The 16,915-nt window shown below is 36.7% G+C and overlaps 1 protein-coding gene across 2 annotated transcripts in view; it reads right to left on the reverse strand.

The window, feature by feature from the left end:
• LOC127430023 (conserved oligomeric Golgi complex subunit 6-like) overlaps positions 1–16,915 on the reverse strand; it is a 104,957-nt gene that overhangs the window by 71,796 nt on the left and 16,246 nt on the right. For both annotated transcript variants that reach the window (XM_051679432.1, XM_051679431.1), the window contains 3 exons: positions 3,190–3,301; positions 2,474–2,556; positions 705–775 (listed from right to left, as the gene is read on the reverse strand). In XM_051679432.1, the coding sequence (XP_051535392.1) occupies positions 705–775; positions 2,474–2,556; positions 3,190–3,301 (266 nt within the window). The remainder of the gene's footprint in view (positions 1–704; positions 776–2,473; positions 2,557–3,189; positions 3,302–16,915) is intronic.

Below are 16,915 nucleotides of genomic sequence, written 5' to 3' on the forward strand. Positions count from 1 at the left end.
GATTTATTAAAAAACACACCATCAAAATGATGGAAGTGAACAAGAATGAATCGTTTACTTAAAAGATTTGTTCAAAAACACTGATTTGTTTACGAACTGGAGTGGTGGTGGCGTAGTGGACTAAAGCACTGAACTGGTAAGCAAAAGGTTGTTGGTTCAATTCCCACAGCCATCACCATTGTGTCCTTGAGCAAGGCACTTAACTCCAGATTGCTCCAGGGGGATTGTCCCTGTAATAAGGGCACTGTAAGTCGCTTTGGATAAAAGCGTCTGCCAAAGGCATAAATGTAAACGTAAACTTAACACCACTGATTCTAATTTGAGTGCAAAGCAGAAAGCAAGTTGTGCTTGACACTTTGGTTTCTTCTGGAACAATTTTTTGCTGCCAGAGAAGGACAAACTAACTGGCCAGTTTTTGTCTGAAACGTAAGTAATTTTATATAATTTACATGTTTGTTGAACTGTTGAATAAAATCAATGTCACACTCTCAATCGTGCAGTTGTTCCGTGTATCAGCCCGTGATTCCCTGCGGCTGAGGATGATACTCCCTACAAGAGCTCTTTTGCTTGTGTGATATCATTCAGATAAATAATTATGTTAGAACTGGATAATGTAACTTTTCAAGTACTGTATTTTAATATCATCATGAATGTAATGCTGGAGTTTTATAAGTGTGTGTGTGTGGTCCAGAGCACACACTCACTCTGAGCCCAACGATAGAGCTGCTCATATGCCGTCTCCTGTAACACGGCCATCTGCTCCATGATCTCCAGCCTACAAATAAACACACAGATATCACTCAATGTTAAACACTGGATCAGACACCAAACACATCCACAGAACTGTGAACACACTGACAAACACATACAGACTGATCTAGTGAGAAAGGAACTTCAAGGCATTCTCTTTAGACTGTCCATCCTTTTCCATCACTTCCTGATTTTTTTTAATTTTTTTTTTTTAAGTCATGCAAACCAAAGGATAGAAAATACAAAGCTGTACAAGAAGCTCAGAAGCTTTTCATACCAGTAGGTGTGCGTTAAATCTCTGAACACAGATAGACCGAATTTTATAAAAAACTTTTTTTCTTAATAATAACATGTTGGAGCTCAGCAAGTATTGACGCTGACTACCACACCTGGAGTCGCGAGTTTCAGCATGCTGAATGACTCCAGCCAGGTCTCCTAAGCAACCAAATTGCCCTGGTTGCTATGGAGGGTAGAGTCACATGGGGTAACCTCCTCGTGGTCGCTATAATGTGGTTCTCTCTCTTGGTGAGTTGTGCGTGGATGCCGTGGAGAATAGCGTGGGCCTCCACACGCGCTATGTCTCCGCGGTAACACGCTCAACAAGCCACGTGATAAGATGCGCGGATTGATGGTCTCAGACGCGGAGGCAACTGAGATTCGTCCTCTGCCACCCGGATTGAGGCGAGTCACTACGCCACTAGGAGGACTTAGAGCGCATTGGGAATTAGGCATTCCAAATTGGGGAGAAAAGGGGAAAAAATTAAATAAAAATAATAATAATAATCATATGCTAAATGATAAAAATGTGTGCCTTTATGTAGACTCAGAGTTTATATATATGTGCATTACCCTAATACCATCAGTATTGGTTTTCTATGTAAGCTCTGGTGAGTGCAAATGTTTTGTTTTATTTACTATTAAAAAAACAAAACAAAAAAACAAAAGAAAACATTTTTATTAAAGCATATTTTTAATATTCATTTTTCATTTTTGTCCCCCAAAAGAAAAGCATAATTTGTTGAAGTTACCTTATTTTGAAACCGTTTCTGGTAACGTTTGTGAATCAAACAATTAAAATATCACGTAATGTTATTTTATACTTACATTTTAACTTAAGAGTAATGTTAGAGTGTGTAAGAGTACTCAACTACAAAAATACTCTAAAATGCCCATCGCTAGTATTTGTACGCAAATTTTGGTATCTCGCATTGAAGATGGAAACACCAAGATATGAATACAGTTTCCAAAATGAGCATGAAAACCTATAGCCTGGCTTTCAATGGAAACATTTTGTTATTCGGTAAGACATGCGCATAAACTACGATGAAAACATAATTACCAAATATATTCAAATAGAATTTATATAGGAATATACAGTAGATGCTCATCAATAAAATTGTTACTTTGCATCAACAAGCCATTCGAAAACATTATTCATCAGAGAATAACATCAATACCATTACAAAGCATCTCAAATGTCAAAGCCTGTCTGACAGAAGGCATCTGCAAAAATGAAAATATGAAGTCTGTCAAGTGACGATTTTGTTCTCTTAAACACATGGGATGGAAATGCCGCTTTATACGCAAATTGTTTTTGTGATATTCTGACTTTTCGCATAATTAATTTTTCAACTTTGACAGAAACATAGCTTTTGTTTATTGTTTTCATTTCATTTTCTTTACTTTTCCTTTTTTTCTTTCTTTCTTTCTTTCTTTCTCTCACCCTGCTGTTTGCTGGTTGGTTCTCAGTAGGATCTTCACATCTTCATGGATGTTCTTCACATGGTTCAGAGCTCTGAAGAAGTCCTACACAGTAAAACATAATGAGTTTAACACACCTTCATTAAATAGTTTCATCCACCAGCGAACAGCAAATTTCTCAAAAAATCCCAGCAAATACAGAATGTTCCCCTAACGTTAGTGTATGGTTGACATATGTTTTCTTTTTTTTTTTCTAATTCCTAACATTCTAGGAACAATCTGTTTAGGTTTTATTTTTTATAACCATAATCTAACATTCCTAGAACATTGCAGGGAGGATTTTGCATGACAAACTAGTAAGAACTTATTCTGAACTTCTCTAGTGGTTATTTTTAGGTTTTATTATTATATTTAACAAAAAGAAAGTTTTGAGAACCAAAAATTGTTAGTTGGGATTACTCATCTACTGTTTGTTTTTTTTTTGTTTTTTTGTTCTACTGCTTTAGACAACAAACACTGGTAGATTAAATTAAGAAATGTTTCTGGACAAATATATATGGTCAGCTACCCACGCCATCTAACTTGTCGGGACACGTGGAAGTTAATAAAAATTAATTCATCATCTTTTTCTAATGTATCATTTAAGATGGAAATACTGCTGGGCAAAGAAATGTCATGATGTGACTGTTTTTGTGGGAGTTAAGAGAGATCTGTTGTATTATGTTGATGTGAGATCACCTCAGTCACAGGACCATCTCGAGCAGAGCGTAACGTGGCCATCTCAACAGCGGACAGCTGGAACTTTGACAGAAATGCCTGGGCCACCTGACCTCGAACCTCCAACTGATGGCTAGAGAGAAACATGCAGTTATAATACAAAATAACTTAATATAACAATTTCATAATTTCATCAGGAGGAAATTCTGTTTCTTGATGGTCATTCTTTCATTCTTTGATGTTGGCAAGTTCTTTTTATTTGGACAAGACACAAGCAATTACTATGAGTCTACACTAGATGGAAGCAATACTCAACTCAAAAACAACACCACATGCACACTTCCAACTCTTGACATTAACATATCATTAGACTTTCATTTAATATATAAAATCAATATATAAAATTTAAAAAAAACACAAAGGGGTAAATGGGCTCATGGCTACATTGTTTGAACAAGAGTACCAGCACATCTATAAGTGTGACATCAGAACAACAGCACTCCTGATGGCTGGTGTGCTTCGAGAGCAAATCACTGCTGATTCAGCTCTCTTGCTTATTCATCTCTTTTTTCCTCTCAGTCTCTCCATTTTCAGACATAAAGCCTACAAGGATTCAGTTCAATTACTTTACACATACTCACACACACTATATGGGGTAAGTTGTCACAATTTAACCTGCCTTTAAACAGCCTATTAAAGGAATTAAACAAGTCATTTCATTAAACCGGTCAAGAAAATGTCCTGGCCCTATTTTACTCCAAAATAAAAATAAATCATATTTTGAATACAAAAAATGAAGCCAATTTTAGGACCACTGAGATTTTTTTTACATTGTGAGATTATTTTCATGACAGCTGTGCACATTTATCCTCCACTTCTCATGACCACAATGCGAGAAATAATGGTCAATATGTTATTCTCAATGTAAAAAAATTAAATATCACATACATTGTAAAGTTTGTATAGTGTACGTGTATAGTATTACTCCCTTGGTACTGCCTTTCTTTTGCACTGAATTAATGAACTTAAATATTTTACAACAGCATCTTTTTTACTGTAATACAATTTAAAAAATACTGTAACGGAAATAAGAATCATCATTGAAAACAATGGGAATAGTAAAAGCATTTCAAATAATGTCATTAGAGGCAGACCGATATATCGGTTTTACCGATTAATCAGTGGCGAAAGTTGCTTTTTGGAACTATCGTTATTGGCAAAAATCTATGGCGATAGTTGCAGATAGTTTTTTCATTATTATTATTGCAAGTCTAAGGGAGATTGAGCCTTCTCTGTTGTCGTCCCCAAACTCTGGAATAGTCTCCCTTTGAACGTAAGGTCTGCCCCATCTTTAGCCATTTTAAAACCTATCTTTACTCGGTATCTTTTGATACTATTTAAGGTCAAGGTTACATGTTGTTTATTGGTGTTTAGTTCTGCTTGTTTTTATATTGTTTGATTATTTTTATATATTTGTGTACTCTATTACACTTTTGTATCTAATTGTACAGCACTTTGGTTCAAATTTTGTTGTTTTTAAATGTGTTTTATAAATAAAGTTGACTTGACTTGACTATTTAGCAGAGACGGGCCACTTCTACTTAAATGAACGGGAGAAATTGGAATGCCCAACCAAGAAGCTCTAGTGCCCAATGGTCAGCGGATGGAGAAAGGAAGTCCCGCCTTACAGGTAAAAAAGCCAAACACCTTTTAGATACAGACATGTCAATCAACTCGCTAACGCGCTTGTGCATTAGCTATACAAGACAGGAAAATTGCATGTTTCAGCAATGACAACTTCATCTGCTTAAATCTTAAAAACAGTTACAGCTGCTTAACTTAAAAAAACGAGGTTTTTGACATGCAGCTCCAGCTTAAGATGTTTTTTGCTCAACTGTTTTAAAATAGCATTTGCGTAACACAGCAATCGAGGCCTCATTTCACATATCATTAGCTAACATGGTTTCATACTAAATCTTATCGCAACTCTTCCAGCAGCTGCATACGTGTAACGATGTCTAACATGACAAAGGAAGCATGTAAGCTTTTATTGGATGTGTTTGGCCGTGTGGGCTTGCTTTGGGATCATATTCCATGTTTCCGGAGTTAAAGAAGAATATGACACCTGCCTTAAGCCTGACGAAAGAAATCACACCTGGAAAATTTGAACAATGGGAACATGTCAGCGATGCATTAGATAACTGTACTTCCCCGCCACCCATGTCACCTCTGCAGGGTTGTATGTGTGTCTGTGTGTGGGGGGGCGTCGTAAATGTCAGAAAGGACGTAAATCGCAACTCAAAGACATTTTGCACATGCCTGCTAATGTGTGTGTGTGTGTGTGAGAGAGGGCAGATAGGAGCTTGCAAAGATGGAATTCGAGGCATCTGATTTAGGACTTCCACCACCCTCCAAGAAAACCACACTCCTTTCACTACGGTATGGGGCGTTACATTTCCGACATACGCTCTACGGGGGCTTTAAAGAGACAGGAGCTAATTCAGAGCGTTTGAGCCAGAGGATGAAAATAGGAAAATACTGTAGGTTTGGCAGAAATGTACAGTATGAGAAAAATAATGTGTTTTTTTTTTTAACATTAAAGCATGTAAACCTATTCTAGTAGACCCCCAAAATAAAACCATGAACCTGTAAATTAGCATAATATGGGCTCTTTAAAATTCTTTGCACAAGTTATCAAACCAAGGTTAAATAAATATATATATATATATATATATATATATATAAAATTATATGTTTTACGTATCATTAATTTTTAAAGCACAAATATCAAGAGGTTTTCTTCAGGCCAGGTTATACTTTTTTTTTTTTTGCGTTCCAGATCAGATCACACATTGCCTTTCAAAGTAAACTTTTTTGACCACGAGCAAATACGAACATGATCGACGCATGCGCACAACAACTGCTTTGTGATACTCTTTTAGTACTGTCAACGGCAGGTGTATGCAGTGCTGATGCGCACAAACGATGACTGTCCGTGTGTCGAGAAAATCTGGGCCACACACGGACAGTCCGTGATGTAGTGTGCACAGAGCAATCAATAACCAACATGATCCGCAAAGTATACTTTAGCCTTTAGGGTTACTCCATTTGACCTGAACAAACTAAACCTTTTCATCAAAATGGCAAAATATATGATATCTGATATTTTTTAACAACTTCACACACGGTCATGAAGGTCACCAAAGGGGTCTAAATGGCTAATTGCATGTTGGTTACACCACTTGACTTCATTTGGTGGACAATTTTTTTCTTTCAAATATTAATGATATTTTAATAATACATTTATATATATATATATATATATATATATATATATATATATATATATATATCGATCAGCCACAACATTAAAACGACCTGCCTAATATTTTGTAGGTCTCCCTCGTGCCGCCAAAACAGCGCCAACCTGCATTTCAGCATAGCATTCTGAGATTATATTCTTCTCAACACAATTGTACAGAGCGGTTATCTGAGTTTCCGTAGACTTTGTCAGTTCGAACCAGTCTGGCCATTCTCTGTTTACCTCTTTGGGTGGGTGGGTAATAAGGTCCCAGCCTAATTAGCAGAATGAGATAATGGGCCCTTCTGAATATAAGGATTTACACTGAGAATTCTCCACTCACAACAACATCACGATTTGAGAAGCAGACATCAAATTAAAGACATTGGACATTGGACCTGAGTGGACTCAGTGAATCAGTCCAATTTAACACGTCAACTCACAAACATATTTTTAACTAAATGGATGTAGTTTTTTTTTATTTTAAAACAGTACAACTTCGTGTATATATGCAAATACAAAGCACAAATAAAGCTGCTAAGTTGCTCTGTGCCTTGTGTAAAGATTTGCTTCTGGTGTTCAGGAAAAAATCCTTAATCTTGACGTTAATGTCAAGATTTTCATCAAATAACTTGCTGGGCATTACTGCCTGCTGCACCTCCACCAGTGTCTTCAGTTGTCCAGCTACAGGGTCATCAGCCGGGACCCAACTTTCATGGATGTTTCGCCCCATTAATCCCGGAACATCTCCTGCCGGGGCGGCGGTCATGGATTTAACAATTATGTTTTGGTCTGTTCCAAAAACAAAGATAAGGTATGGCTTCAGACCACTTGAATTATACCATGGTCTGTTCAAATACTTGATTCTGATTCTGGATGGAATGCGTGCGTTAAAACCAGGCAGGGTATAGAGCGCAACAGTGCCCCGCCCACTTATTCAGTGTCTGGGTTCCAGAAGTATTTTTCCCATTCATTTTTTGCATAGGCTTTTCATAAAATCCTCCAAAAAAAGAGTTATAAGCCATGAACCAAACCAACCAGCTCCGGGGTGAATCACAACATCACAAACTTTGTTTTTAGACAAAAAAGTATTTGAAAATCAGACAAAAAGACAATGGTACAAGGCTGTGTACTTACGTCTTTCACAAGGGTACAAACTACAATCCCATGAAGCATTTCGAATGATGTAATTGAATAAAAAATTATGGGAATATATAAAATTATTGATTTTAGGTTGTTGAATAAAAGTATAGAAACAATATAGTTTACTTTTATTGCGAAACATTCCGATAAACACAAATATATAAGTAGTTTAAGAGTGCAGGGAGATCGACTCGTTTGTGTCATTCAGAGTGCGTAAATGCTTCCGGTCATAATTCGCGAGCTCCGTTGGCCACAGTTCTCTGATTGGTGAAACTTTCTCTGCTGGACCATGGGTAATGTAGTTGTTCAACAGGAATTCCGCTATAATAGATGATTTTTAACCAATGAAGTATAAATAACACAGATGGATGGCTTCAACAGAAGCATATTACATCGATAAACAACCTCAGAGCTCAAAGTAGGTCTGTCTTTAAAGGTTTGTAAGTTAGCGTTGAAAATCAATTAGTCTATGGAAGAAATGAATGGGATTTTTAATTCAGGAATCAGACTGTTGCGCTCTATTCCAGCCACCTCACGACAGGATACGTATCATGATACATATGTCACGATACGATATATTGCGATAAATCACAATATCATGGTTCGATATCCTTATGATTCAGATGCTCTCAATTTCATTCCAATAAATATTGGTATATTTTGCTTACAAATGAAAGAAATTCTCTCTCAGTTAATGAAAATCACTTTGGTCACATTTTAGTTTTTAAAAATATAAAAATGTCATGTATTCCGTCAATTAATATGATGTCAAAAAATTGCATGTGTGTGTGTATATATACATATGTATGTGTGATACATACATACATACATATATATATATATATATATATATATATATATATATATATATATATATATATATATATATATGTGTGTGTGTGTTGTTTAGATGCCAAATCTGTCCAATTTACAAGTATTTACATACATTTGTAGAACACGTGCTAAAACCCGGTACTATCTCTTTAAGGACAGGGAATTAATGCGAATGGAGTCGAATGTCTGATTAGTATTCTATATTTATTTTTGTTGTTTTTTTTAATCAACATCTAATTGTAAAGAACCAAAGAGGGAATTATAAGGGACATTATCAATGACAAATATATTACGTGTTTCTCAACTTTGATCACATAACAAGGCAAACCAAACTTTTACTCTCAACACGCATTGAAAGGATGCTGAACTGGTGAGTGAAATCTGATTACCAGGCAGTGGCTAATTACAGACATTTTAAGTCTTGTATGTGTGATATACTCTCATTGTAAAGTGCTGCACATAGAGTAAAAGATTGCTTTTAAGAATCAATATTGATATAATCAATTGAAGATCGCGGTTATTTGGAAAATCAATATTTTTGCACGGCCCTAGTGTTAAATGTGTAAGAGAGGACCAGTGTGTCCGCGAGAGAAACAGGCTCAGTTTCAGTCTTTCCCGTACCTCTGACTGCACTGAGAAACGCCGCTCTGAGTTTTCACTTATTTAGACAACCTGCTTCATCTTTTTTGAACTGCTGGGCCTGACGTGAATACAGAAATAGTTGAATAAAAATATTGATACAGGGATCTAAAGTATCGATGCAATATTGTGAGGAAAAGTATCGTGATATATCGACATTTGATAGTATTGCCACAGCCCTAATCAAAACAGTTTATTGCACAGGTAGTTTCAGTCAGTTTTAATCACCAGTGTGAAAGATTTATGCCTCATTTGTCTGTTCAAACTACCTCCGGACACAAATATGGTCTCACAGCTGTAATTAACCATCACATCTCAAAGCAACATCATCAAGTCATGCAGTGCGGTCTTAAAATCAACTATGAAGCTAAAGGAAACATGGAAAAGACAACAGTGTTCTTCAGCCATGTATTACTCACCCAAAGCGCAGAGGAAAGTATGGTTTGACATTCAGTTATTTTGCACAGAGGGGGATAGAAGGTAACCAGGACCCATCAAATGTGTCTTTCGCTGTCCGGTAAGACAAGGCAAGATGAATTAAATTGTAATATGATAAACATAATTTAAAATAGCTGCCCAGCTCAACATGTGAGCCTATAGAGGGCGCCCTGTGATCACACATCACTGACTGAAGCTCTGAATGGATGGACTTGCACTTGACACTTGTGTATATGGTTGAGTGACAATAAAGGGATTTGATTTGATTTTGATTTGACTGTTTTATAACACTCAGCCTTTTGCTGTTTTATAATTGTGCAAGGCCACATCGCAATTTTATTCATAATTCGGTCAATCATGCAGCCTTAATGGATACCATATGGATGTCTCAGAGGCCAAAGTCTGCAGGACTGGAGAATTTTGGATGATTTTCTCCCCATCATGAACAGTAAATGCTATTTCATCACGTCAGCAACGCCGTTGTTTTTTTGTTTTTTTTTTGTCACTACTGTGAAAATGACAAAGAATAGGCATTAAACATAACATGTTCTGAGGAGTGCCTATTATTATTTCTGGATTGAATATTTAAATTCACAGTTTTTAAAGAGTGTTTAATCTCCAAAAGCTGTGATATTATTGCACTACTTTATCTGTGTGTCTGGCAAAACTCTAGATCTGACGACCCGTAGATAAAGTTAACCATTATTGTTATTCTTCTAGTCAAAATTTGCACTGTAAAAATCAATGACAGCTGTAACTAATCAATGCTTGCAAGTGACCATGGTATAAGCGGGATAATCCATTAAACGATTTGAATGCACTTCGTGGAAGCAACCAGAGGTTCTTCGCCTTCATGTCGTGCATTAAAATTGTTTAACGCACACCTATCCGTAGATTATCCCTTTGTTACATTCCAGGACGTATTTCTTATTATTAATTTATTTCCTTAATACATCTGTGGATGTCGCGGTTGATGTACATTGATTATACAGTGTTTGTATATTTTCTGTTGTGTTTCTTGTTTTTCCTTGTGTTCTCTCTCTGTCATTTTCCCAAACAGATTAATTGACATCAGCTGCCAATTATTAAGGTCAAGTGCTGAGCTGCTCTGATTGGTGGACAACATGAGAACATGTGGATAAAGCTGAGGTGGAAAGTCAGCTAGAGGAGACTCTTTCCTCCTGCCCCAGCATGTGTAGCTCTGGTGTTTAGTTGCTGTGGTTAATAAGAATTTGTAGTTGCATTCAATGGTAAACAGTTACTTTTTTCTAAACCTCAGAGTATAAAGTCCTTTGTTGGGTTTGTGCTTATTTCCACCCATTAACGTTTATGGAAGCAGTAGAGAGGTGGACGCCATTTTTGTTGTTAACCCTGTTTTCTCCTGTTTATGGCTAGATAGGGAGTGAGACTAGACTTCAGTTGTTAATTTTCTATTTCTTTATTTGTAAGGGTAAGTAGTTTGTGCCTCCCATCAGCTAGAATCCTTTTGTTTCTTATTTGAAGTCTTGAAGTCTTAATGCTTTGTTCTGTGTTTATAGAAAAAAAGAAACTTGTAACTATTATTGTAACCTGTTGTGGTTGTTATTGGCTGGGACAGGAGTGAAGATCTCCATATATGTTTCATTTAATTTATTTATTTTTTGGTTAATATTTTCTTTATCATTTGTTAGTTTTCTTCCCCCATCCCGGTCCTATTAGGAGCTTCACAGTCACCATCCTCTTTCACTGTACAAAAAAAGAGCAGCCTGGGCATTCTGCTAAACACATCATTGTATCTTCCATGAAGGTGGGGCATTGTAAGCAAAAATGTATATCATGACATTCTTAAAATGTTTGGTTGATAACGATATCACAATATATCACATTCTTAGGGAAAAGTTATTTATAACATCTGAAAAAATAAAAGTTCCCTTTTTATTGAAAATAATGTCCCAACAACTAATAGTAGACCTTTTACATTTATGTTTTGTTTATATTTAGGTATATAGGCAATGGAATAACTTTACAAGTAAAGTAGTATTTATAAAAAATACAAATGTATCTATTTTATTACCGTGGCATGTTTTTCCAATGCAAGCAAAAAAAAAAAACCTCTCTTTAGTTACACATAAGCGTTTGCTTTGATCTTGAAGCAAACAATTCATTCATCATGCCTTTGTTTAGGATTTAGCCTTCCATTAAATAATAGAAAACTTTCTGGCAACTAGATATAATTGCACAGTTGATAAAGGTATCATTTAATAATTCCTGAAGCAAATTCACTAAGTGATATCACTTCGCACTCCATGTTTGCGGCAGAACAGATGCAGGTAGGAAAGCTTGACTGCGTTAGCAACAGTAACTAAAGTGAGTGGGACTTTGTCACACCAGAGGACAAAACTTTTTATCAACAAGCTCTTCCTAATTTTCTCTCGAAATGTAAAGTGATTTGAATAGGGATGTCCTGATACCATTTTTTTGAGAACGAGTACAAGTACCTATACCGAGTCCAATACTTGTTTTTTTTTTTTTTTTAAACTCCATATCAACGGTTTATTTCAATTTTATCATCAAAATAGTGTTTAAATAGGGCCTGGGTAGCTCAGCGAGTATTGACGCTGACTACCACACCTGGCGTCGCGAGTTCGAATCCAGAGCGTGCTGAGTGACTCCAGCCAGGTCTCCTAAGCAACCAAATTCGCCGGTTGCTAGGGAGGGTAGAGTCACATGGGGTAACCTCCTCGTGGTCGCGTTTAGTGGTTCTCGCTCTCAATAGGGCACGTGGTAAGTTGTGTTTGGATCGCTGAGAATAGCATGAGCCTCCACATGAGGAGTCCCCACGGTGCCATGCAAAACGAGCCACATGATAAAATGCATGGATTGACGGTCTCAGAAGCGGAGGCAACTGAGACTTGTCCTCCACCATCCGGATAGAGGTAACCGCGCCACCACGAGGACCAACTAAGTAGTGGGAATTGGGCATTCCAAATTGGGAGAAAAAGGGGATAAAAAATAACAAATAAAATAGTGTTTAAATAAATGAATTAATAAAAACTTTAATCAAACATAATATTTGAATATACAGAACCTCACAGCACAATCCAAAATATAACATTTGAATTATATTTTGTCAAATAAAGTGCTGCATAACAGAGCATCACAGATGTTAGATACTGCTTAAGTATAATACAATTACTACTGATTTATCTATTAGTATTAGTAGTAGTAGTACAGTGAATATTACATAACTTTACAGTGGTGATATTTTTCTGTCATGCTTTTTTTTCCTATACATGTACCTTTAATTCTGATTTTATTTTGAAGTGTTTCTGTGTTGTTTTGACCAAGGAGCTCTGACTTATGACGGCAGATTCCGACTCTGGAAAAGCCGGTCTCTATGTGACTCAAAGTGATTATAAAACCGGAATAGCCTGCTATTTAATTAAATAAGTATGTACTCTGTATGTGCCTCGCGCTACAACATGAATTTGCACTCTGTTTACTGTCACCTGCTACAAACAGAGAGCGTGATGCTCATGACGGTGTTTTTCCTGTATGAGCCAAGGAGGAGCTTTAAAAGGTATGAGCACCCAGCGTTAGCACAACACTGTCTCCACACATTTACAAGCGCTCACATTTGAATTACATGCAAACTATATATGTATCTCATTACATCGCAGTTTTTGTGTTTAAATAACCACTAGGACATGATTTTAATTTGTGGGCTGAATGTTTACGTAATGACATTCCAGATGGTATTGGTTTTTGGTATCAGAGCATTTTTACGAGTACCAGTACTAGCACATGAGCGCAGTAGATTTGAACCAAATTTTGTGTTAACTGGACATTTTTTGTCAGAGTTCCGACTGACAGTTAACAATTATTTGTAGTGGGATCTCTGATTAGAAAGCGCGTTTCCTACCATATGGCAGCGTTTTACATAACCGATAAATAGACGAAATTCGACATTTCTAACAGTATATCGCCCACCCTAGTTCCATGGAAAAATCACAATTTTGAGTGACACGAGTGAATTGATGATAACAGAATTTTCTTTTTTGGATGAACTAGCCGAACATTATCATACCTTAACAGTTAACATGAAAAGCAAAACTAAATACCATTAAAACTGTGTATTTATTTAATTTAGAATATTCAGGGGTATTTGATTTAGGTTTTTGAAGGCCTGGCAATAAATTACTTTAAAAAGTACTGGCTGGAGGATAAACATGACTTCACACTAACAAATGGGTTTTGGTCATTTAAACATTTTAGGGCTATTGTTAACAGGTTAGGAATATTGAAAAAAGAAAATATTTATTCTTCCTCTATCTTTCTGAAATCCCCTTTCAGTAAGTAAAATTGAGCCTTTCCTTGTCCTGCAAATACTGTGATTTTGCACACTGATTTTTTTTAAACTCATTGCTGAGCATTGTTAAACTCTCTGCTCACTGTTGTTAAATTCACCGCTGAGAGTTGTTAACTCACCGCTGAGATATGCGCTGAGAGCACTTTAAAGTAACAAGCTATGGAGAGATTTCATCAAAATCAATCTGAGGGCACAATAAAAATGATTGACAAATTGGATTTGGCCAAGACCATGAGTTGAAGAGCTGTGGTTTAGACCACATTTAAAAAAAGGTCTGGCTTATGGTCTGATCAGACAGCTAGCTGATCAGAAAGACTGCACAGAGGCTGAACTGATGTAGAACGTTGGTTATGCATAACAGATTAAAAGTAGTATGACAAGTTTGCAAAATTCACATTTTGTTATATTCACAAGTACTTCTGTGTTTCAGTCACCAATATGTCATGAACATTCACCTACTTCCTCTTACTGAATATGTCTTTCAACAAAGACTCCACCAGTATGAGAGTAAGAAATAATGAGATAGTGATATGGAGTTACGGAAAAATGATGCAGGCAGGTCCTGGTCTGTTTACCTGTCCTTGGTGTCCTTTGTTGGAGCTTTCATCACTATCCTGAACCGATATTTGACAAAACAAAATGATTAGCAGTACAGGAAGCAAACAACACAATGACAAGCGTCATGTTCGGCAACAATGAAATGTGTAGTTATTCTTCATTCAGAATAAAAATGTACTCGGCAATGTCAAACCATGACACTTATATCAAATCCTGTATACTATATTCCTAATACAGAAGAGAAAAACATTCTGCTCAACTGATAGAGCGCTGCACTTGTGATGTAAGGGATCAGGTATGAGTCCTGAAAAACATGCGAGTTGACAAGAAAGCTGAAAGTATCATAGAAGCACTACAAATTTATGTGGTTGCTTCGGCAATTTAGTTTTTCATGTCACATTTGCTTTAATGACACTATCGGTTAGGTTTATGTTTAAGGATTAGGGTAGAAAGATAACCTCAGAACCTTAGAAACCTCATCTGTTTGAGAGAACATTTAACTCACTTTTAGTGCCACACAGTGGACATTTCACCTCAGAACTGCCGCAATACATGTTATGAACCATCTAATATCATTTTTCGAAAATTTTGCCACAGTCATGTAATTTTCAGAGCTCAGGCTGGTGAGTCTAGGGGGTTAAAAGAGGAGTACATAAAGTGGGGGCTCATCAATTCAGTATAGTTGTTTGTGGTCTGAACAGCACAAAACTGCAAGAAATCAGTTTTCTACAAATCCAAAATCACATTCCACATGGAAAACCGATTAAAATTTTCCTGTTTTCCAAGTAGGGTTTTTTTCCAACAATCTTGAAACAAAATCTCTGTAACATTATAAAATGGGGGCTCGTCCGGGATCACTCAACTGTTAATATACAGAAAGTATCTTAGTGTCTCAGAGTCGAGTAAGGCCTGCAGCAAGCTGCACATATTAATTTTGGTGCCTATACTAACAGGTTGCAGAAGCAGCACTACTTCTGAGCTTCACCACTAAGCCTATTTTTGCATGTTGCATTATCAAAATACAGCAAACAAGGTGTTGACAATGCAATGCAAACCTATTTATCCAAACAATCTTTTTGAATACAGGATTTTATGAAGCAATATAAAACTTATGAATTAAATAATGAATTAAAACTACTCACTCATTGCTTGAAAAAAAAAATAAGTATTTCTATTACAAAGACGTATATAAAAAGCATGGGCTCTTTTGACTTGGGCCAGTAAGTAACTTAGCAACCACCAAGCAATGATTACAAAACACTAGGAGCACCTTAATCCTGCATCACACTGTAGCGGTGTTCTACCTGATCATATTAAAGTTCAATTTCCTTTCGAAACAGCAAAATCTGTACATTATTCCAAACTTTTGGCTGCCAGTGTAAATCCTCTACTCACTAAAAGCTGCATATGGCAGGGCTCGATAATAAGGACTGCCCGATGGCCCGGGGAAAGTGTGAGAAAGATTCGGGCCAGTTGCTAGTACTGTCACTTGCCCAATTGGGCCAGTGCTGCATTTATAACATTAGTGCAAAAAAAACAAAAAACAAGCGAGAGAGCACAAAAATTACACGGAGCGAACGAAGACTTCTAACCGAGGAGCGAGCGTGAGTATATTTATCTCGCAAAGATGCGCAAATGCATAATATACTAGACGCGCCAAGGCACAGTCGTGTGCACGCACAAGATCGTGCAGACACCGAGTGCACTCTCCTAGCACTGTCCTCGCTCTTTTCCAAGTGTCTTAGCAGCAGCTATTACCAATGTGTAGAAAATAGCAGGAAAAAACCCACTTAATGAATTTCGTAGTGGGATTTAACGTCTTGTGCAACATTTTAAGTATCCCCGCACATTCCGTGTTCACAGTGCGCGAAATCCCCACATTTTTCTTTCTTACATGTTGGTGAAAATTTTTAACCCACACATTGGAACACAAGAAATCAACAGTTTCTTTCTATAGGACTGAAAATCCACGTCTCTCCATGCATAGGTCTCATCATCATCTCTCTCCGTGCAGCTTAGACTGTTTAACATGCATGTGCTCTCGTAAAGGGATGGAGCGCTAGTTTTATTCCCACTGTAAAAAAACAAACACATTTTCTCTCATAAATTTGCCTTTAGAGATGAAGCGCCGAACGAGACGTAATAAACTTTGTTAAACCGCAGTTATACACGTGTCTGCTCAATATCCAAAATGTAAGTATACATTTAATTAGGTAATGTTTCAAAACGTAAACATTAATTCGACATGATAATGGCGTTTGATATGAAAAGAAGCAAGATCACTATGGCTATTAGGCTATTATTATCAGAGCTGTTCAGCTGCAGGGTGAAGATGAATATTTGAAACAGTCTACTTCATATCATCCTCATAAAACACATGTTACATGTCTCATTTCTGGACCATACAGGTATTTTTGTTTTTGTTCTTTGTATATCAGTCAGTGTTGGTCTTGTTTGGGTTGTCTGATTTCATGTTATATACACAT

Source organism: Myxocyprinus asiaticus, chromosome 39 (assembly GCF_019703515.2).
Source record: "Myxocyprinus asiaticus isolate MX2 ecotype Aquarium Trade chromosome 39, UBuf_Myxa_2, whole genome shotgun sequence".
Taxonomy (NCBI): Eukaryota; Metazoa; Chordata; class Actinopteri; order Cypriniformes; family Catostomidae; genus Myxocyprinus; species Myxocyprinus asiaticus.